We start from the raw sequence: 21,933 nt of genomic DNA, 5'->3' as shown, positions 1-21,933 counted from the left end.
TGTCTCACGTAGAAACTTTGGGCGTTTTTGTGGGGCTTGATCTCAGGGCCTGGCGCAGTCCCTGAGCTCTTCCGCTCAAGGCCAGCGCACTATCACTTTGAGCCACTTCCGGTTTTCTGGTAGTTCATTGAAGAGAACAGTCTCGGGGCCTTTCTTGTCCAGTGTGGCTTTGAACCGTGATCCTCAGATCTCAGCCTCCTGGGTGGCTAGGATGACAGGCGTGAGCCCCTGGGGCCCAGCCCTGCAGAAGTTCTGGCAGGACTAGGATGTGGCTGGGTCTTCTGGCAGTGACGAAGGAGGGTAACCACACAGCCAGTTCCCCACCCCGAGACAGAGGCAGGTGTGAGAAGAACATTTATTCCCCTGAGCCACGCCCCACCTCCGCAGGGAAGGCCAGGGGGTGGGGGTGGGGACGCCCAGGTCCCCATCCCGGTCACCCCAGGGAGCCAGACTGGGCGCAGGGGAAGGTGGCCTCAGTACACCACCTCATACACGGTGGCTTTCTTGTCCCCGGAGCCCGTCACGATGTATTTGTTGTTTTTGGAGATGTCACAGCTCAGGACGGAGGATGACTCCTTGGACTGCCAACCGGGAGGGGGTGGGGTGGGGAGAAGAAACAGGAAGAGGGGAGGTGAGGAGAGGACCACCGCCATGGTGCGCCGGAAACGCCACACGCTCCTGGGACGTCTGATTTACAGCAGCGCCACTTACAGTGGTTTGACCAAAAGATAGTGTGAGGCCGGGCGCTGGCGGCTCACGCCTGCCATCCCGGCTGCGCAGGAGGCTGAGATCTGAGGATCCCGGTTCAAAGCCAGCCTGGGCAGGAAAGTCCATGAGACACCTCCAACCGATTCACAAAAGGAGCCACAAGTACAAATGCTTTCCTTGTCTACTAGCACGCAGCACTTTAGGGTAAAACAGGTTGCAAGAAATGATTTTCCTCAGGTAATGTGTGTGCTGTGTGTAAGACAGGGTAAGTACGTTTAGTATGTATCAAACAATGGCATGTGTATGTGTGTGTGTGTGTGTGTGTGTGTGTGCGTGTACATGCATGCACTGGTACTATGGCTTGAACTCAGGGTTTCATGATCCGACTTGGCTTTTCTGCTCAAGGCTGGTGCTCTACCACTGGAGCTCTACCTCCATTTCCAGCTTTTTGGTTATCCCATTGAAAATAAAAACAGCTGCACAGTTTCATTGCCCGGGTTGGCCTCTAACAGTGATCCTCAGATCTCAGCCTCCTGATGAGCTAGAATTACAGGCTCAGGCTGTCTGTGCTTGACGGGTCCAACAGGTTTACCAGAACCCACCATCCTAAAGGTCTCTGGAAAAGCGTGAAAATCCTCTCACAGGAGACCTGCCCTCAGCCATCCAGAGCAGCAGGATGCACAGTAGCTAACAAGTGGACATGGACAGGTAGACACCCAGCACGCTCCAGCCTCACACTGGAGTATTACTCAGCCATGAAAAAGCAAGCTTTGACCATACTACATGGAGGCAATCATGCCCAGGGCGAGAAGCAGACGCATGAGAGGAAATGTCTAGAATAGGTGGATCCAGAGGGAGGAAGCGGGACTCTCGGAGGGGGTTCAAACATGGGCGGTGCGCTCTTGCCCCGTCCCCTTCAGTGTACCTGAAAGATGCTGGCTCCGTAGGGTGTCCTCCAGGCGTTCAGTAGGTTGTCCTTGCCCGTGCTCACGAACCAGCGCCCTGTTTGGGGAGGGCCGAGAACAGAGGCGTGAGATACAGGGCAGCCTGCGGCCTGGGCCTGGGGCTCAGCGTCTTCCTTTGTGTGCACATGGTCCAGTGAGCATTCTAGGGGACCCTGGCTGAGCCACGTGCAGGCTGCCCAACTCGGTTACTCCAAGCCTCAAGAATTTTGTTTCATTTTTTGTTTTGGGTCAGTCCTGGGGCTTCAACTTGTTGCCTGGGCACTGTCCCAGTTTTTGTTTTTGCTTCAAGCTAGCACTGTACCACTTGAGCCACCACCGCTCCATTTCTGGGTTTTTGTTTTGTCTTCCTCAGTTAATTGGAGAGAAGAGTCTCACACACTTTTGTTGGCTGAACTGGCTTCACACCATGATCCTCAGATCTCAGCCTCCTGGGTGGCTGCGATTTACAGGCGTGAGCCACTGGTGCCCAACTTCATTAAGTATTGGCTTTTTAGTGTAATCCAGGTAATATTTGAAATGTTAGCTGGTCTTTTTTATTATTTTGTCGGCCATGGGGCTTGAACTCAGAGCCTGGACACTGTCCCTGAGCTTTTCTGCTCCAGGCTGGCTCTCTACCACATTGAACCACAGCTCCCGTTCTGGTTTTCTGGTGGTTTATTGGAGATAACTGGACTTTCCTGCCCAGGCTGGCTTCACACCATGATCCTCAGATCTCAGCCTCCTGAGTAGCTGGGATTACAGGTGTGGGCACCAGTGCCCAGCAGATTATATGCTTTTGATATACTTATGCTCACAAACCATCTGATAGTCACCAAACTTCACTTTTTCGGGGGGAGAGGGGAGGGGAGAAGGTGGGGAGGAGGAAGACAGCCCTGCCTGGCCCAGAAACAACCCGGGATGACGGAGGAGGTGTAGGGAGCCCCCGGGCAGCGCAGGCACCGTACCACAGGAGGCGAATTTGAGCGAGAGCACGCAGCTGTCGTGCAGGTGTAGCTGGTACTTCTCGGGCTTCCGCACGTGCAGCACCTCCACGTTGCTGCTCTCCATGCCCACAGCCAGCCAGTCCTGGTTGGGACAGTGGCCGAGGGAGAAGATCTAAAGGGAAGAGAGAGCAGTGGCGAATCCAGACTCTCTTTGGGGGGAGCTGGAGGGGAGATCCTCAGGAGCAACACATCAGTAGCATTCCCCCATTCTTCCCCGCAGGCCCCCGCAGTCAGGAGACAGGCAGCTGGCCCAGGGCCGGGTGCACAGCGGGCCCAGTGCGTGTTGAGTCATTAATATTAATCAGAATTACACAGAACCCCGGGGCCGCACATCCATTTTCTACTGTGAGTGCACAGGGCTGTGGATGGGGGTGGGGGGATGAGGGGGGAAGCAGGGAGGGAGGAGAGGAAGTGTGGGGAGGGCCATGGTCGCCCCCCCTCCCCCTTGAGCAGATGGTAGAGGCTGAGGAAGCCTGGGCTCAAGGTCACTGTGCACGCTCAAGGTCACGGGAGACCATGAAAGAGGTCTGGGAGCCAGAACTTTGGAGACCCAGCTTGGAGCTTTGCCAGGGCTCCGGGTTTGTTTGGATTGGAAAAGCACAAAGTGTTCTCCTCGTCGTTCTGTGCTGTACCCCGCACTAGGCACCCTGAGGACAGACGCTCTGCCCCGTGCCAACCTCGCCAAGTCTCACTGACAGACAAGGCTCCAGTGGAAGCCAAGAATGTACTGCAGAGCCGGGCACCGGTGGCTCACGCCTGAAATCCCAGCTACTCGGAAGGCTGAGGTCTGAGGATCATGGTGGGAAAGTCCGTGAGATGCCACCAAACCACTGAAAAAAAGCTGGAATTGTTGGGCTGGGAAGGTGGCTCAGTGGTAGAGCACTTGCCTTGCATGCATGAGGCCCTGGGTTCGATTCCTCAGCACCACATAAGCAAAAAGAAAAAAAGTCAGAAGTGGCGCTGTGGCTCAAGTGGTAGAGCGCTAGCCTTGTGCTGAAGAGCTGAGGGACAGCGCCCAGGCCCAGAGTTCAGGCCCAAGACCAGACCCCCCCCCAAAAAAAGTTTGGAAGTGGCGCTGTGGCTCAAGTAGTATATCATTGGCCTTGAGCCAAAGCTCAGGGACAGCGTCCAGGCCCTGAGTTCAAGCCCTGGGATGGGCCCACACACCAAATAAATAAATACATTTATAGTAGAGAAGTGTGAAGGGCTTTATGCATCTTCCTGCCCGGTAATGGTGCTCACACCCATAATCCCAGTTACTCAGAAGCTGAGAGCGGAGGACTGATATTTGAAGCCAGCTTGAACAGAAAAGTCCATGAGATTCCATCTCCAATAACCAACAAGCAGGAAGGACGTATGGTTCAAGGGGTATAGCACCAGTCCAGCCAAACAAGCTGAGCAAGGGTGAAGCTCTGAACTACTAAGAACCAAAGTGTATAAGCTAGGAATGTGGCTCAGTGGTAGAGTGCTTGCCTAGCAAGCATGAAGTCCTGGGTCGATTACTCAGTACCACATACACAGAAAAAAATCGAAAGTGACGCTGTGGCTCAAGTGGTAGAGTGCTAGCCTTGAGCAGAAGAAGCAAGCTCAGGGACAGTGCCTAGCCCCTGAGTTTAAGCCCCAGAACTGGTAAGAAAAAAAAAGAAAAACAACTAAACCAAAGCGTGCACCACTAGGAAATGTTCCCACACAAAGTGGGACCATAGCCAGGCGCTAGTGGCTCATGACTGTAATCCTAGCTACTCAGGAGACTGAGATCTGAGGATCTCAGTTCAAAGCCAGCCCGGGCAAGAAAGTCCTTCAAACTCTTATTTCCAATAAACCACCAGAAAACCAGAAGTGGCGCTATGGCTCAAGTAGTAGAGCGCTCACCTTGAGCTGAAGAGCACAGGGACACTGCCCAGGCCCAGAGTTCAAGCCCCACAACTGACAAAAAAAAAAAAAGTGGGACCAGCCAGTGGAACTTGCAACCCAGTTAACTTGAGGAACAGGGATGGACAGGTATGTCCACCTGCACCCCTATTTCCCCATCAAAGAAATCTTGAAGCCAAAAGTAAGCAGAGAGATGACAGAGTCTGGTTGGCCTCAGGTTTTCAGGAGGAAGGGCAAACCACAGATGGGCCTTTAAGGATGAGGAGGAGGGCTGGGAAGGTGGCTCAGTGGTAGAGCGCTTGCCTTGCATGCCTGAGGCCCTGGGTTCGATTCCTCAGCACCACATAAGAAAAAAAAGCCGGAAGTGGTGCTGTGACTCTAGTGGTAGAGCGCTAGCCTTGAGCTGAAGAGCTGAGGGACAGCGCCCAGGCCCAGAGTTCAGGCCCCACGACTGGACCCCAAAAAAAAAAAAGGATGAGTAGGAGTTTGTCAATTGGAAAAAAGGAAGACACACAGGAAGTGCCTTTTGTCTGAAGACCACTAGGAGCAGAAATCTCAAGGTACCCTGGGGCAACTGTGTGTGTGTGTCAGACAGACAAGCAGGCAGGCAGGCAGGCAGACAGACAGACCAACTATAGAAACCCTGAACAGCAGGTCCAAGAGCTGACAAACCCAATGTATAAAACCTGAAGATCTAGCCTTGGCCTTCCTTTGGCATCGTTGCTGGACTCCTGCATCTGGGGGACAACCCCTGCCCCTGCCCCTGCCCTCCGGCCCCTGTCCCCTGGCTCCCGGCCCCTGCCCCTGCCCCCCAGCCTCAGCCCCCGCCCCCTGCCTCCTGCCCCCCCCACCCCTGCCCCCTGGCTCCCAGCCTGTCCCTGCCCCTGTACCCCTGCCCCTGCCCCTGCCCCTGCCCCCTGTCACCCACCTCCTGTCCTGCCCCCCCTGCCCCTGCCCCTGCCCCTGCCCCCCGCCCCTGCCCCCCAGCCCCAGCCCCTGCCCCCTGCCTCCTGCCCCCCCCACCCCTGGCCCCTGCCCCCCACCCCCTGCCCCTGCCCCCCGCCCCTGCCCTGTCCCCCACCTCCTGTCCCTGCCCCCCTGCCCCTGCCCCTGCCCCCTGCCCCCCGGCCCCTGCCCCTGCCCCCCGGCCCCTGCCCTCTGCCCCCCGGCCCCTGCCCTCTGCCCCCCGCCCCCTGCCCCGCGGCCCCACCTGGGAACTGAAGTTGTGCTGCTGGAGCTGGCGGCCCTCCCGCAGGTCCCAGCAGCGCACGGTGCTGTCCAGGCCTCCCGTCCACAGCCGGGTGCCGTAGTCAGAGATGTCGATGCAGCTGGCCCCGTCGGTGTGGCCCTGGAACTGCCTGGGGAAGGGAGAAGGGGAGAAGGGGCCCGGTGTCCACCCCCGGGGTCCCCGTCCGCCCTGGGCCGGGCCACGCCACCCACCTGACCATGGTCTGGTTCTGCAGGTCCCACACCACGATGTTGCCGTCGCTGCAGCAGGAGAAGCAGACCTTGGCGTCGGGGCTGACGGCCAGGGCGTAGCAGGCCGGGGCCGAGGAGGTCAGCTCGGCCTTGATGCGCGGCGTGGGCGCCGCCAGGTCCCAGATGGACAAGGTGCTGGCCTCTCCGCCCACGATCAGGCTGCGGCCGTCGGGCAGCAGCTTGCAGGAGCGAATGTAGTTGTCCCGGTTCTGCAGCCGGCAGAGGACAGAAGCAAGGGCAGGGCTGGGCCCGGCCCGCAGGCCCAGGAGGCCGCCTGCGGGGTGCCATCCACCCCGCCTCGATCCAGCACCGCCCCAGGGCCTGGCCCTGCAAACCCCACCCACAGCTGCAAACCCCACCCACAGCTGCAAGCCCCACCCACAGCTGCAAACCCCACCAATTGGCCTGCAAGCCCCACCCATCGGCCTGCAAGCCCCACCCATCCGCTGCAAACCCCACCCATCCGCTGCAAACCCCACCCATCAGCTGCAAACCCCACCCACAGCTGCAAACCCCACCCATCAGCTGCAAGCCCCACCCATCGGCCTGCAAACCCCACCCACAGCTGCAAAGCCCACCCACTTGGCCTGCAAGTCCCACCCCATGGGCATATAGTCCCGCCCCACCGACCTTCAAGCCCTGCCCATTAGCCTGCAAGTCTGTCCATCCACTCACAAGCCCCACCCATCAGCCTGAAAGTCCCACCCCCACGGTCTGGAACCCCGCCCCCCCTCGGCCTACAACCTGCACATCCGGCCTTGGTTTACTACCATTTCTACCCCAGTTTGGCGGTGACCCCACCCACTGTGGGCCGAAAGACCATTAGGCCCCACCCCCGAGAGGGCTACAGGCACCAATTGGCTTACACGGAAGGCTCGCCTACATTAGCATCGTAAGCCCCACCCATTACCCTAAGCCCCGCCCCTGCCACCTTGTAACTCTTTCCTGACTGGCTCCAGGCCTGAGCCCCGCCCCTCCCGGGACAAAGCCCCGCCCTCACCAGGCAGTCGAGCTGGGCCACGGGCGTCTTGGTGCCGGGCTGGCCCACGTCCCACACCTTCACGCAGCCCTTGCCGCCCGTGTACACGTGCTGCGTGGAGCCGCTGATGGTGACGGCGCAGACCACCTCGCCGTGCGCCAGCGTGTGCAGCTGGCGCGCGTGCCGCGGGATGCCCGTGCCCACCAGCGCGTCCGAGGGGAAGGGCACCGGCTGCATCTGGCCGTCGGCGGACACGTGGAAGGAGTAGGCCCTGCAAAGCGGGGGGCCTGACCCGGGTGGCCGCGGCGCGCGCCCCCCGCCCTCCTCCCGCCCGTGGGCGCCTCCGATCCCCAGCGAGCGGAGCCCGGGGCGGGCGCCGGGGCCGGGCAGGCTGATCCCCAGCGAGCGGAGCCCCGGGGCCGGGCAGGCTGATCCCCAGCGAGCGGAGCCCCGGGGGCCGGGCAGGCTGATCCCCGGCGAGCGGAGCCCGGGCCGGGCAGGCTGATCCCCGGCGAGCGGAGCCCGGGCCGGGCAGGGGCGCAGGGCCCCGCCGGGGGACGGCAGCCCGGAGCCCACTTAAATAGCCCAACTTCCTCCTGTCTCTTTTGGTGCCAGCGCTAGGACTAGGACTGGGCGCTGTCCCTTAGCTGTTCCATTCAAGGCTGGCGCTCTAACCACTCTGAGCCACAGCTCCACCTCTGCCTTTTTGGCGCTTCGTGGGAGATAAGAATGTCACCGACTTTTCTGCCTGGGATGGCTTCGAACCATCATCTTCAGATCTCAGCCTCCTGAGCCAGCTAGGATTTTGTGAGCCATTAGCATCCGGTACCTAACCCGACCGTGAACAGCTAAAAGGTCAGTTGAGCTACCGGGGCCAGTGAGTGCTCAGACCACACACGCTTGCAGGCAACCCGAGAGGACCATGCTAAGTCTAGAATATTCTCAGACGCCAGGTGCAGGTGGCTCACACCTGTAATCCTAGTTACTCAGCAAGCTGAGATCTGAGGATGGTGGTTGGAAGCCAGCCAGTACAGGAAAATCCGCGAAACTCTTATCTCCAATGAAGCACCAGAAGTGGCGCTGTGGCTCAAGTGTTAGAGCACCGGCCTTGAGCAGAAGAGCTGAGGGACAGCGCCCAGGCCCTGAGTTCAGGCGCCACGACCACCACCAACAACAAATACTCCGACTGCAGAAAGTTGTAGTGATACTTGCCACTAGGTTGTTTTCTAGGGTCATCTCCCCGCCTCGCGCCAGGAGCCCCTCAGTCCTGACGGCCACAGGAGATGGCCAGTGTCCCCTAGGGCAGTATCCACCCTCCACTACACACACACTCCCCATAAAACTACCAGCCTGCATTTGCTGCTTTCCCCCTGAAACTCATCAGAGAACCCCCATTACCCCATAGAAGGGACTTTCAGGAAGGGTCAGGAACTAGGAAACCCCCAGGTCCACCCCACACCAATCCCTCAGGAGGGTGGGAGGACAGCTGGGTCCGAGTGGGGAGACCCTCCCCAGTACTCACGGCTTTCCACCAGGGATGCTGGGCAGAGAGGAGGAGATGGACGACCCCCGGAGATGTGGGTGCGACTCAAATACCATCTGCCAGAAAGGACAAAAAAGTTCTCTCCCAGCCACCCGGGTCCTGTTCCCTCCCGTCTCCTCCCAGGCTCACTGGTCCTGACCCCCCCCACACACACACACATTTATCAGAAGACCGGATCTGTGTCAGGAAGCAGAGACAAGAGCAGAGGTTTGCACTGCAGGGAACCCCAGAGGATCTAACCAGCGAGTCTAGAATTCCAGACTCGCTACAGACCAGGGGTTTGCAAAGCCCCCAGAACAAATCCAGCCTCCCACTCCTGCTCTTTGGAAATAACTTCCCAGGGACTAAGCCTTTTGCTTTTTGTTGGTGGTGGTGGTGGTGGTCATGGGGCTTGAACTCTGGGCCTGGGCGCTGTCCCTCAGCTCTTCAGCTCAAGGCTAGCGCTCTACCACTTGAGCCACAGCACCACTTCCGGTTTTCTGGCCTGACACTTGAGATCCTCCTGCCTCAGCCTCCCCAGTGCTGGGATTACAGGCATGGGGGTGCTGAGACCATCAGATTGTCTTCCCTCCTGCAGTGTGAAGCAACCTTCCCCATTCCCACTCCTCCTGGTTTACTTCCCCAAACACACCCCTAGTCTCCTGCTGGGGGCCCCCCCTCACCCTGAACACTCACCATGGGAGACCGTCCATAGACCACCGAGCTGCTGACTTGGGGGGACAGGTGGAGGCTGACATAGGAGCTGGGCATGGAGAGGTCCCCATTGAGGGTGCTGTGGGAGCCCAGGCTGAAGGACGTGGTGAAGGGGCTGGACAAAGTCAGGGGGCTCCGCAAAGCTGAGCAACAGGGGACAGGATAGGCCTCAGACCTCTGTACCCAGATCCCGCTGCCCACAGTTTATATGCTGCGGCTCTACCTCAGCATACCCAGAGCTCCACACATTCCATTCCTGTGACTGACATGCCTTTCCTTGCCTTCAATTGGCGAACTCCTACACATCCTTCAAAACCCACACCCTAGTGTTGAGTCCCTCCTCCTCTAGCCCTGATCCTATTGGGGGGGGGGCGGATAATGAGGTCTAGTCATTTCCACCACTTGGTAGAGGACATGTCCTGAAGCCAACTTGTTTCAGGGGTCACAGAGCCCCGCCCCCATCCCCCCTCACTCAGATTTGCAGGGAGGAAAGTGAAGCTCAGAGAGGTTGGGTCACCAGCCCAAGGTGGCATAGCTAGCCAATGGCCAAGTATGACTCTTTCTTTTCTGGGTACTAGGTAGGGAGTCACTCTGTCTATCTGGGCCTCAAGTTTCTCCACTATTTTCTGCAAGCCGGAAGGAAGAGGGTCCCTGGGATGGACGGGGGCTCACCAATGCTGTCCGTGGACGGCGCAGGCTTGGCGGCCAGCTGGCAGAGGTGGCTGGCGGAGCTGGGCCCGGGCGTGGAGGCGTCCTGGGGGGGGGAGGAGTCAGAGGACTTGCAGGTGGAGGTCCCGGTGGGAAGGTCACTCTGCGGAGGAGAGAGTCCAGGGCTGACCGCCAGGCTGAACCCCGGCACCGGGGGTGGGGGGGTGCGGGGGGCCAGGGCCAGGCTGAACCCCGGCACCGGGGGGGGGGGGTGGGGGGGGCCAGGGCCAGACTGAACCCCAACATGGGGGCAGGGGGGGCCAGGGCTGACCGCCAGGCTGAACCCCGGCACCGGGGGTGGGGGGGGTGCGGGGGGCCAGGGCCAGGCTGAACCCCGGCACCGGGGGGGGGTGCAGGGGGCCAGGGCCAGGCTGAACCCCAGCATGAGGGTGGGGGGGGTGGGGGGGCCAGGGCCAGGCTGAACCCCGGCACTGGGGGTGCGGGGGTGCGGGGGGCCAGGGCCAGGCTGAACCCCAGCATGGGGGCAGGGGGGCCGGGGCTGAACCCCAGCATGGGGGGCACCCAGCAGCCCAGGTTGCTGCTCAGAAACCAGATAGTTTCTGAAAAACCAGCCAGGGCACAGAAAGTCCTTGGTGAGAGTCTTATCTCTAATTAACCAGCAAGATGCTGGACTGGAGGCGTGGTTCAAGCGGTAGCATTCCAACCTCGAGGGGGAACAAAGCTAAGGGATAACACTTAGGCCCTGAGTTCAATTCCCCCACGCCCCACGTTTTTCTCTGGGTGTCACCATCTTTGCAGAGTCATATGCCAAGAGGCTGGAAGGCACCCCAGGAGAGCGGGGAGACCTCTGCGTGCTTCAGAACAAAGCTGCCCTGTGCACCTTCACCCAACATATCCCCGGAGAAGAGAAGACACTAGATGGGCGCCGGCGGCTCCCGCCTGTCATCCTAGCTACTCAGGAGGCTGAGATCTGAGGATCGCGGTTCAAAGCCAGCCCGGGCAGATAAGTCTGTGAGACTCTTATCTCCAGTGAACCACTAGAAAACCAGAAGTGGCGCTGTGGCTCAAAGTGGAAGAGCGCTGGCCTTGAACAAAAGAAGTCCAGGGACAGTGCCCAGGCCTTGAGTTCAAGCCCCAGGATGGGCAAAAAAATAAAATAAATAAACAAAGCCCTCTAAAGTAAAATTTAAAACAACAACAACAAAAACCCCACTAGAGTCTGAGCTCTAACCTCTGGCGGTTACCATGGCAACGGAGCTGGGGAGGAAGGGAGGGAGGGAGGGAGAAGAGGAGCCTGGAAACTGATGGTCTCTGCTGGTAAGTGCCAGGCAGGGGCGGGGCAGCCCTGGGGGGGTGGAGAGGTCCCCAGTGCAGCTGCATTGTGGGTACTTTTTACATGATCAGGGTCTCTCGGGTCCAGCCCCCTTTCCCTTCCATTCCCCGGCTTTTCCCTCTCTTTCCTTCCCTGTGTTTATTTCCTATTTATTTCAAGAGCTCTTCGGTCTCCATGTAGGGCAGCCAGCCAGCCTCCTCTGTATTTTCTAAGCTTTGTGACAAAGTTACCTTTTTAATATTTACTGACTTTCCACAGAGTGCAGGAAAAAAATCAAGGGGCCGAAGAATCAGGACAGAAAAAGTACACTGCTCCAGCCACGCTGAATTCTCATTGTCCTGTGTCCGTTTCCAGGCCCCCCCCTTCCCGTCCTGCAGGATGGTTTATAAAATGAGTTTCAAGGCTCCCCCAACCCGTGCTCTTCCTTACCAGGCCAATCTCTTTGCCTCTGGGGAGCGGTGAGCCAAGGCTAGAGGCCAGGGAGGCTGGACTGTCCACCAGGTCCCGCCGTGCGGGGACACAGATGGGCGCCTTCCCACATGGGGTGGTGGCCGGGCTGGGGGGCTCTGAGGGCTGGTCCTGGGTTCGAGGAGGGGGGTGGTTGGAAGAAATCGGTCTGTGTGTTCTCTTCCCACGTCACCCTCCAGCCGGGCACCCTGGATGGCCTTGGGGACCTGGAATAAACCTCCCAGTGGCTCAGATCCGGGCCTAAAAGTCTGACGACAGCTGCATAAGGGTAAGGCCTCAGTTTCCCCTCCTGTACCCTAAGAGAAATCAGCCTGGCGACCCCCACTTTTCCTGGCCTGTGTGGACCCACGCTAGGGGGTCTGGGCTCCCCTCCCCAGCCCCACCCGCATGCCCTGTGCTGGGGGCGGGCGCGTGGGCGCACACCTACCTCGTCCACCACCAGGTTGTAGTCGCTTTTGTCCTCATCGCTTTCCTGGGAGAAACATGGGGCGGGGGAGCCGCCGCGGTCACGCCCTGCCTCCCGCCTCTGCACACCCCTTCCCAGCCCCAGGGCACCCCCCTCTGTTTTGGGAGAGGGGTGGGAGACGGAGGCCGGAGTCCTGAGTAAAAGCCCCAGGATGAGGAAGGAAGGAAGGAAGGAAGGAAGGAGAGATGGAGGGAGGGAGGGAAGGAGGGAGGGAGGAGGGAGGTCCAATGCTTGCACAGCGGAGGGGCTCCTGGGATCAGAGCCGTTACAGACTCCAGCCTGCTAGCAGAGTCTCTTCTGATTGGCCAGTGCTCCGCGAGCCACGGGACGGAGGCAAGGTTCTTGAGTGAGGCTCGGGCCGGGCCAGGCCCTGACTCACATAAGGTCCAGACAGCTCCTTGTCCTGGGTCCTCTGCTTGCCAGGGCCCCCGGGGACGCTGGGCGGCTCCTCTTCCACCAGGCTCTCAGGGGGCGAGGGGGACGCGCTCTGCAGGGAGAAGGGACAGGTGCGGGTGAAAGGTCAGAGCCCCGGCTCCCAACCCGGACTCCAGACCAGGCCGGCTCTGACTGCGATCCTCAGAGCTCAGCCTCCTGAGTCACTAGGATGACAGGCGTGAGCCACCGGCCACCAACTGTAGGTTGGAATTCTTCCCCCCACAACCGCCCTCCCAAGTCCTGGGGCTTGAACTCAGGGCCTGGGCGCTGTCCCTGAGCTGCTTTTGCTCAAGGCTAGCGCTCTACCACTTGAGCCACAGCGCCACTTCTGGCTTTTTCTCTTTATGTGGTGCTGAGGAATCGAACTCAGGGCTTCATGCATGCTAGGCAAGCGCTCTACCACTGAGCCACCTTCCCAGCCAAGACTGAGTAAAGCAAATTCCGATGCCTTGGGCATCTCGCTCACCATAAAGCCCCCGGGACTCCCAGTGTGAAAGTCAGAACTGCAGTCTCTCTAGACCCCAGGGCTCTCCCCCCACTGTACCCCCAGACTCAGGACAAGCAGCAGCTTTGGCTGCTAGGCCTCAACGTACCCTGCTTGCAGTTCTCTCCACTGGAGGATGGTAGGAGGCAGAGAGACAGACAGACAGAGAGAGAGAGAGAGAATATGAAGGTTTCATACTCGTGGAGTACAGAGTACAACCCAGTTCATAAAACCTTCCTCCCAGCTGAGAATCTTTCTCTCTCTTTTTTTTTTTGGGGGTGGGGGCCTGAACTCAGCCTGGGCGCTGTCCCTCAGCTCTTCAGCTCAAGGCTAGCGCTCTACCACTTGAGCCACAGCGCCACTTCCGGCTTTTTTCTTTTTTGTTTATGTGGTGCTGAGGAATCGAACCCAGGGTCTCAAGCATGCAAGGCAAGCGCTCTACCACTGAGCCACCTTCCCAGCTGAGAATCTCTCATCCAAGTCCAGATACCCCCAGTGGCTCACGCCTGTCATCCCAGCCACTCAGGAGGTTGAGATCTGAGGATCACAGTTCGAAGCTAGCGCAGGGAAGGAAAAATGCACATGACTCCTATCTCCAATGAACCACCAAAAAAATAAACCAGAAGTAGAGCTGTGGCTTAAGTGGTTAGAATGCCAGTGTTGAGCAGAAAAAAAGTTCAACATCAGTGCTTGGACCTTGAGTTCAAGACCCTGGACAGGCACCAAAATAAATAAATAAATAAATAAATAAACAAACAAGGGGGTGGGCTGGGAAGGTGGCTCAGTGGTAGAGCGCTTGCTTTGCATGCATGAGGCCCTGGGTTTGATTCCTCAACACCACATAAGCAGAAAAAGCCAGAAACGGCACTGTGGCTCAAGTGGTAGAGCGCTAACCTTGAGCTGAAGAGCTGAGGGACGGTGCCAGGGGACGGTGCCAGGCCCTGAGTTCAAGCCCCACAACCAACAAAACAAACAAACAAAGAATCTCCTATATTTATCCCTGCAAGTAGTGCACTGAATCCATTCATGCCCAGAGAAGGCTAGCAATCTCCCCAAGGACACACAGCACTAGGGATTAAGTACAGCCCCCACACGGCCACGGCCAGTGTCCCCCAGCCCTCTACCAAAGCCCCCCACCCCCGGGATCACCCCACTCACCCCCTGATCCCTCGGCCTCCACCCCTGCGCGGTCCTCTTTGGCAGCGGCTGCTAGCTGGGCCTGTGCAGCCAGTGCTCCCGACAGAGCGAGCAGCCCAGTGGCACTGCCCCCCACCAGCCCGGCCGGCCGCGGGGTGAGGGGCACCGGCGGGGCATGATGGGATAAGGGCTGGAACTGCTGCTGCTAGAGGGGAGAAAGGATGGGCCAGGGCGAGCAGGCCAGGCACCCACCGGGCACCCCAGGCTGGCACACAGATTGGTCAGGATCAGTGTGAGCAGAGGGTCTGCAGGGTCGCCAGGGCCTCGAACGCCCACCACGCCGTTTAGCGCTTGTGGGGTGTCAGGACACTCACCCCAATGAGGCTGTTCAGCTCGCCCACCGTCACCTGCTTGGCCCGCTCCACCGCCTGCAACACCTGCTGCTGGTGCTGGAACACAGAACCCACACTAGAGGGCGCCCCCCCCCCCGCGCCCCCCTTCCCTACCCTGCGCTCTGCTCCATCCATATCTTTGTCAAGTTTTTTTCTTTGCTAGTCCTGGGGCTTGATCTCTGGACCCTCAGCACAAGCCAACAGCGCCCAGCCTGCCCATGTCTTCACTCTAATCCCTGCTCCATTCCCCCCACCCCTCTTTTTGTCAGTCGTGGGGCTTGAACTCTGAACCTAGGCGCTGTCTCTCAGCTCTTCAGCTCAAGGCGAGTGCTCTACCACTTGAGCCACAGCACCACTTCCGGTTTTCTAGTGGTTTATTGGAGATAAAGAGTCTCAAGGACTTTGCTGCCTGGGCTGGCTTTGAACCTCAATCCTCAAATCTCAGGCTCCTGAGTAGCTAGGATGGCAGGCGTGAGCCACCAGCGCCTGGCCTCTGTCTCCCTTTCTTTCTGTGCCAGTATTCAGGCTTGAATTCATGGCATGGGCGCCACTGTCCCTGAGCTTTTTTTTTTTTTTTTTTGCTCAAGGGGACACTCTATCACTTGAGCCACAGCTCTACTTCTGGCTTTTTGCTGGTTCACTGGAGATAAGTCTCCTGGATTTTCCTGCCCTGGGCTGGCTCTGAATCCCAGCCTCTTGAATAGCTAGGATTACAGGAATGGCCACGGGTACCTTCTCCATCCTCTCTCCCTCTCCTTCCCTCCTCTTCCACTTCCCTCACCCCCCCCCAACTTCTCCCTTGGTTGGTACTTGTGTTGTAATACAGAGCTTCCTACATTCTAGGCAAACACTCACTGGATCCATGGAATATGAATTTAAAAATAGGCTGGGCCAGGTGCCAATAGCTCACACCTGTCATCCTAGCTACTCAGGAGGCTGAGATCTGAGGATCGTGGTTTGAAGCCAGCCAGGGAAGAAAAGTCCCTGTGAGACTCTCATCTCCAATAAACTACACACACACACACACACACACACACACACACACGCACACACACATGCACACACACGCACACATACACACAGAGCTGGAAATGACGCTGTGGCTCAGGAGACAGGGCACTAGCCTTGAGCACAAAGAGGCTCAGGGACAGCGCCCAGGCCCTGAGTTCAAGCCCCAGGACCGGCAAAAACAAGATAGGCTGGGCCCAGTCGCTGGTTTCCCTCGCCTGCGGGGGTAAGCCTGGCTACTCAGGAGGCGAAGCTCAGGATCGAGCTTCCAGGCCGCGCACTTCTGCCTCTGTGGCTCTGAGTGGCTGTGTCTGTGGCTCCCAGGACTGAGGGTGGAGTCCACAGTCCCCCCCTCCCCGTCCGCGGTGGCTGGGCCCTGCTCTGCCCTGACTGAGCCCCCTGAGGCCTAGCACCTGAGACCCCGCACCCCACTGCTGCCTGCAGAATACGCTCACAGGAGCTCTACCCCGGCGGCCATGTCCCTTTACCTCTCCATCCCTGGCCCGAGGGCCGGCCTTCAGCTGCCCCCAAACACGCCCCGCCCCCTCCATTCACACCACGCCCACTATGCACACGCCCCGCCCCCTCCATTCACACCACGCCCACTCCTCGCTTATACCACGCCCACTATACCCACGCCTGCTCTCTGCTTACACCCCGCCCACTATGCGCATGCCCCGCCCCCTCCGCTTCACCACGCCCACCGTGCCCACGCCCCGCCCCCTCCACCTGTGCCACGCCCACCGCGTCCACGCCCCGCCCCTCTTCCCAAGGACCGCCCTGGCCTTCCGGGCGCCACTCACCTCCTGGGTGAGGAATGGAATAATCTGAGCGCAGATCCCACTGAGCCGCTTCACAATCTCAGCCTGGTGGGGAAACAAGGAGATGAGTCAGGGGCTGAAGAGAGAACAGAAGACCCTCCATCCACCCGTACCCCCAAATGGTAAGAAGCATCTGCAAGAGGAGAAAGATGACAGGGGTGACATCAATCAAAATGGATTTTATCGTTTGTCGGCCCTGGGGCTTGAACTCGGGGCCTGGGCGCTGAGCCTCTTGGTGCTCAAGGCGAGCGCGCTACCACTTCTGGGTGTCTGGGGGTTCAAGGGAGATGAGAGTCTCACGGACTTCCCTGCCCAGGCTGGCTTTGAACTGCGATCCTCAGCTCTCAGCCTCCTGCGTCGCTGGGATGCCAGGCGGGAGCCTCCGGTGCCTGGCTCGCTGTATTCATTATAAACTTATTTGTTGAGGGCCTGCGTACAACTTAAAGGTTTGACAGATAGATTAAAGAAGCATTTGCAAATCTATGGGGTGAGGAAATGGAGGCCGGGAGTGAGGCTGCCCGGGGCAAGGCCGGGAGCCAGGAGTGAGGCCTCAGGCCGCAGCTGCAAAGCCACCGGTGCCGAGGCGCAGGGCCGTCCAAACAATGAGAGGTCTGTGCTGGGCACCCACACAGGCCGAGCAAAACCACTCACTGTGAAGGGCCCGTGCTCGGCCCGCCCAGGACAGGTGCACTCGGTGCATGTGCAGGGTCTGCATGTCGCCCCAGCAGAGTGCGGCACACAGCCAGGCTCCCAGGGGTGGGGCCCTGGCCCGTGCCCTCCACCCGCCCCCCCCCCCTGCAAGCAGGTCTGTTGCCCGCATCCATGATACCAAACCATGCTCCACACCAAACACCCTCCCGGTAAGCTGGGCGCCACTGGCTCATGTCTATCATCCTCACTATTCAGAGCTAGCTATTGAGATCTGAGGATCAGGGTTCAAAGCCAGCCCGGGCTGGTAAGTCCTTGAGACTCTTATGTCAAGTATCAAAAGGGAAGGAAGTAGAGTTGTGGCTCAAGTGGTAGCGTGCAAGCCTTGAACATAAAAGTATCCTGAGTTCAAACTCCAGGACAGGAAGGAAGGAAGGAAGGAAGGAAGGAAGGAAGGAAGGAAGGAAGGAAGGAAGGAAGGAAGGAAGGAAGGAAGGGAGGGAGGGAGGGAGGAAGGAAGGAAGGGAGGGAGGGAGGGAGGGAGGGAGGGAGGGAAGAAAGGAAGGAAACAGAAGAGGGAGAGGGAGGGGGAAGGGAGGGAGGGTCTGGGAATGTGGCTTAGGGGTGGAGCGCTTGCCTAGCATGGAGGAAGCCCTGGGTTTGGTTCCTTAATACCACATACACAGAAAAAGCAGGAAGTGGCTCAAGTGGTAGAGTGCTGGTCTTGAGCAAAAGAAGTTTAGGGGCAGTGCCCAGGCCCTAAGTTCAAACCCCAGGACTGGTAAAAAAATAATAATAATAAAAGGGATGGGGGGGGTGAGGGGAAGAAGGGAGGAAGAGAGGACAGAGGACAGAGGACAGAGGGAGGAAAGAAGGGAGGAAATGGAGAGGCTGGTAACTGATGCCCGTAATCCTAACTACTCAGGAAGCTGAGAATCGAGGATGGCAGTTCAAAGACAGGCTGAGGAGGAAAGTCTGTGAGACTCTCCAGTTAACCACCAGAAACTGGAAGTGACACTGAGGCTCCACATAATGGAGTGAAGTCTTGTGCAAGAGCCCAGGGACAGAGCCCAGGCCCTGAGTTCAAGCCCCCCCACACCAATCAAGAAAAAGAAGGAGGAGGAGGAGGAGGAGGAAGGGGAGGAGGAGGAGGAGGAGGAAGAAGAGGAGGAGGAGGAGAAGGAGGAGGAAGAGATGGAGGAGGAGAAGGAAGAGAAGGAGGAGGAGGAGGAGGAGGAGGAGGAAGAGGAGGAAGAGGAGGAGAAGGAGAAGAAGAAGGAGGAGGGAAGAGGAAGAGGAGGAGGAGGAGGAAGATTACCTACAAAGCCCACACATCCCCTGAAAAGCATGCCAGGCCCGGTACCCCAAGTACCCACACTCCTAGCCCACCCTTCTTCTCCACACCCCCCGGGACCCTCAGCATGACACTCTGCCACTGATTCTAATATTCCAAAGAGAAGAATCTATGAGTCTGATAGGGGTCTATCTCAGACTCCTTTGAGTCTATCTCAGAACCCGGGGTGATACTCAGAACCCTAAGCAGAGCCTGGGAACCACCCAGCATGCTAGTCAATCTGAGAGCCCTGAGGATCTACTTCAGAAAACTAGGAATAACTGGGCACCAGTAGCACATGCCCATAATCCTAGCTACTTGGAAGGCTGAGATCTGAGGATCATGGTTTAAGCTAGCCAGGGCAGGAAAGTCTCCAATGAGCCACCAAAAAGCAGGAAGTAGAGCTGTGGCTCATGTGGCAGAGTGCCAGCCTTGAGTGAAAAAGCTAATGAACAGCACCCAGACCCTGAGTTCAAGATCCAGTACTGGCATGAAAGAGAGACAGACAGACAGACAGACACAGGGACAGAGAGAGAGAGGAAACAGAGAGAGAGAAAGCTGGGAAGAACTTCAGAACTGTCCAGTCTTTGAGTCAATCTCTGAGACTGGGAACAGACTCAGAAGCTTGCGTTCTGAATCACAGCATCAGACTCAGAGTAGGCCGGTCCCACCAAGACCAATCTCCAAAACTTTCCAAATTGCAAGAAAGCTGGGTGCCAGTGACTCATGCCTGTAATCCTAGCTACTTCGGAGGCTGAGATCTGAGGATTGCAGTTCAAAGCCAGCCAGGGTGGGGATGTGTGAGGCTCTCCTCTCCAACTAACCACCAAAAAACCACAAGTAGAGCTGTGGCTTCAGTGGTTAGAGTGCTAACCTTGAGCCAAAAAGCCCAGGTCCTGAGTTCAAGCCACAATACCCGCACAAAACAAAACAAAAACAAAACTGCAAGAGAATCTTGGGCCTCGGTCATCCAATTCCCAGTCTCCAGGTTGGAAGGGATCTCTCCAAGACTGCCCACCCACCCCCTCCTCCGAAGACACCAGTCACTTCCCCAGCCTGTGCTGAGTGGCTTCTGTCCTCCAGATTGGCCCAATGGGACCTCGATGGAAATTCCAGATTAAGACGCCCCCTCTCCCATGCCTTGGGTTTGCCTGCTTCCAGAGACCTAGGCTCACCCCATCCACAGCTCCCCGCACCCCTCTCCCGGTTACCTGTTTGTGCATCTCAATGTTCAGTCCGTAGGACATCTCGTAGTACTGCGAAGGAAAGGCCATTAGAATGTCCTAAGGACAGGTAGATGCTGAGGGACTGGGGATCCATCCCAACAAGACATAGAACATCCCCCCCAGCTCCAAGGGGTCCCAGAAAGGGAGCCCAGCAAGGGGAGTGGAGACAGACCTAGGTCAACACAGCAGGCGTCCCCGGGAGGGGTGGGGCTTGGCCCACAGGGGCTGGGAGCCTGGAATCCCAGCCAGCCTGGCTTCCAGGCAGGAAAAATGAGGCTCAAAGGGGTGGGGGGGGGATCCGGGGTGGGGGGGAATCTGAGCAGGGGCAGCGGCTCTCGGGCCTGACCATAACATAGTGTCGCTGCATCTCCGTCTTCTCGCTGGCCAGCTTCTCACATTCCAGCTTCAAGCTTGGGGGGTGGAGGGGGAGAGAAGGTGTAAAACGGGGTGCACAAAGTGACAGTCTGGGGGGGTCTCGTCTTCTCACACCTCCAAGATCCCATGGTTCCTTCCCACACCCACCAATGCCTTCCACATTTCCGGGGTTCAAAACGCCCCACACGGAAAGGTCCCCCCCAGAGTCCCCACCTTCCTCCCACTTGGGTCTCCAGCCGGACGCTGGCCCCTGGCCCGAGGCCCCGCCCCGCGCCCCAGGCCCCGCCCCTGGCCCGAGGCCCCGCCCCCGGCCCAGGCCCCGCCCCGCGCCCCAGGCCCCGCCCCTGGCCCGAGGCCCCGCCCCTGGCCCGAGGCCCCGCCCCGCGCCCCAGGCCACGCCCCTCCCGGGCTCCAGGTGCGCTGCCCCGGGCGGGGTCCCCCCACCCCGCCGCCCTCACCTGTGGTACTGAGCCTGAAGAAACTGGAATTCCTCCTTGATGCGGTCGCAGATCTCCAAGATCGAGAACTTGAAGGGCTGACCGGACTGAAGCGGGGTCTGGGGGGGGGGTGCGGGGGGCCCGGGGGGCACACCGGGGTGAGTGCCCCAGGACGCTGGGAGAGAAAAAGTAGGGGGGTCCCTGCCAGCCCCCTGCAGCCCCGGGCCCCTCTACTCACCGGGTGCCTTCCTTGGGGGTACATCCTGCCGATCCGGGAGCCCCCCCGCGGGGTGCGGGAGGCTGGAAGTGGGGCGGGGTGGAATTGGAGGGAAGAGCTGCACACGGGGGCGCAGAGTGCGGGGGGCGCGCTCGCGTGGGAGGGGGCGGATGGGGCCCGAAGAAAGAGGCGGGCGGGCGCGGGGCAGGAGACCCGGGGCGGGGGTCCCCGCCGTCCCCCTCCCTCCACCGCACTCCCCGCCCGGCGGGGCGGGCGCGCTCGGGTCGCGGGGTCCCCGCTTCCCCGGGCCCGGGAGGCGCAGGCGCGGGGCGCGGCGCGGCGGGGGCGGCCGGGCCGGGGTTCGGTGCGGGCGGGCGCGCGGGCGCGCGCGGGCGGGCGGGCGGGCGGCGGACCCCGCGCGGAGCCGCCTCCCTCCGGCGGGGCTCGGCCGGGAGCCGCGGGCTGAGCCGCCTTAAGGTGGCGCCGCCGCCCCCGCCCCGCCCCGCCCCCGCTCCACGCACGCACACCCCCCCCTCCCCTGCACCTCTGCGCCGCGCCCCCTGACCACCGGGGAAACTGAGGCTCCCCCACACCGGGCCACTGCCGCCTCACACCGGGGGGCTGGGGAGGGGTCGGCCGTGGCTTCCCCCCAGCCGGTGACATTGGGCGGCCGTGGAAGGGTCGGCAGGTAGCCGCTTGGGAAATGCAAGCAGGGCCACCTGTCAGGAGGAGACCCTGGGCTTGTGGTCAGTCCCCTCGGTGGGTGAGTGGCCGCCACCACCAGCAGACTGGGCAAGCCTCCTCTCTCAGACTATGGGCAGAGTGTGTGTGTAACACCAGGCCAGGGGCTCGAACTCAAGTCCTGGGTGCTGCTGTCTCTGAGCTTTTTCACTCAAGGCTGGCGCTCTACCAGTTGAGCCACAGCTCCACTTCGGGCTTTTCTTGCCAGTGGAATTCAAACTCAGATTTTCCTGCCAGAACTGGCTGGAAACTTCCATCTTCAGATCTGCGATTACGGGCTGGCTGGACCAGGGCCTGGTTTTGAAGGCCAGCCTGCCACCCACACAGGGGAGTTCTTGTTCCCATCTTGCAAGGAGAAGCCCCAGAGCCAGTCACCAAGCCAGTCAGCAAACACCAGGGATGCCTAGGGCTGGGACTGAGCACAGAGGCCAAAAAAAAGCAGGGCAATTTCAGCCACTGTGGCCACAACTGGATGTCAGCAGGTAGGTAAGCCAAAGGGTACAAGGCTCTTAGACACACAC

General features: G+C 59.4%; 1 protein-coding gene across 2 annotated transcripts; it reads right to left on the bottom strand.

The window, feature by feature from the left end:
• Positions 1 to 341: 341 nt before the first annotated feature.
• LOC138807568 (transducin-like enhancer protein 2) lies at positions 342 to 21,030 on the bottom strand. Of its 2 annotated transcripts, none has more exons than XM_069993338.1 (20): positions 20,693 to 21,030; positions 20,476 to 20,573; positions 19,989 to 20,052; positions 19,628 to 19,672; positions 16,418 to 16,480; positions 14,589 to 14,663; positions 14,236 to 14,419; positions 13,187 to 13,206; positions 12,538 to 12,645; positions 12,120 to 12,164; positions 11,654 to 11,803; positions 9,895 to 10,033; positions 9,205 to 9,365; positions 8,509 to 8,585; positions 7,008 to 7,257; positions 5,969 to 6,216; positions 5,739 to 5,886; positions 2,618 to 2,768; positions 1,634 to 1,710; positions 342 to 581 (listed from the first exon to the last, which is right to left on the bottom strand). In XM_069993338.1, the coding sequence occupies exons 1-20, from the start codon at positions 20,714 to 20,716 to the stop codon at positions 474 to 476; spliced, it is 2,235 nt and encodes a 744-aa protein (XP_069849439.1). In that variant the 5' UTR covers positions 20,717 to 21,030; the 3' UTR covers positions 342 to 473. The 2 variants fall into 2 exon arrangements, with proteins under 2 accessions (XP_069849439.1, XP_069849440.1); XM_069993339.1 differs by having other exon boundaries at positions 14,236 to 14,416.
• Positions 21,031 to 21,933: the final 903 nt, after the last annotated feature.

The sequence above is a fragment of the Dipodomys merriami genome, unplaced genomic scaffold (genome assembly GCF_024711535.1).
Source record: "Dipodomys merriami isolate MVZ:Mamm:240054 unplaced genomic scaffold, mDipMer1.0.p SCAF_421, whole genome shotgun sequence".
Taxonomy (NCBI): domain Eukaryota; kingdom Metazoa; phylum Chordata; class Mammalia; order Rodentia; family Heteromyidae; genus Dipodomys; species Dipodomys merriami.
This window is presented reverse-complemented; position numbering and strand designations above follow the sequence as displayed.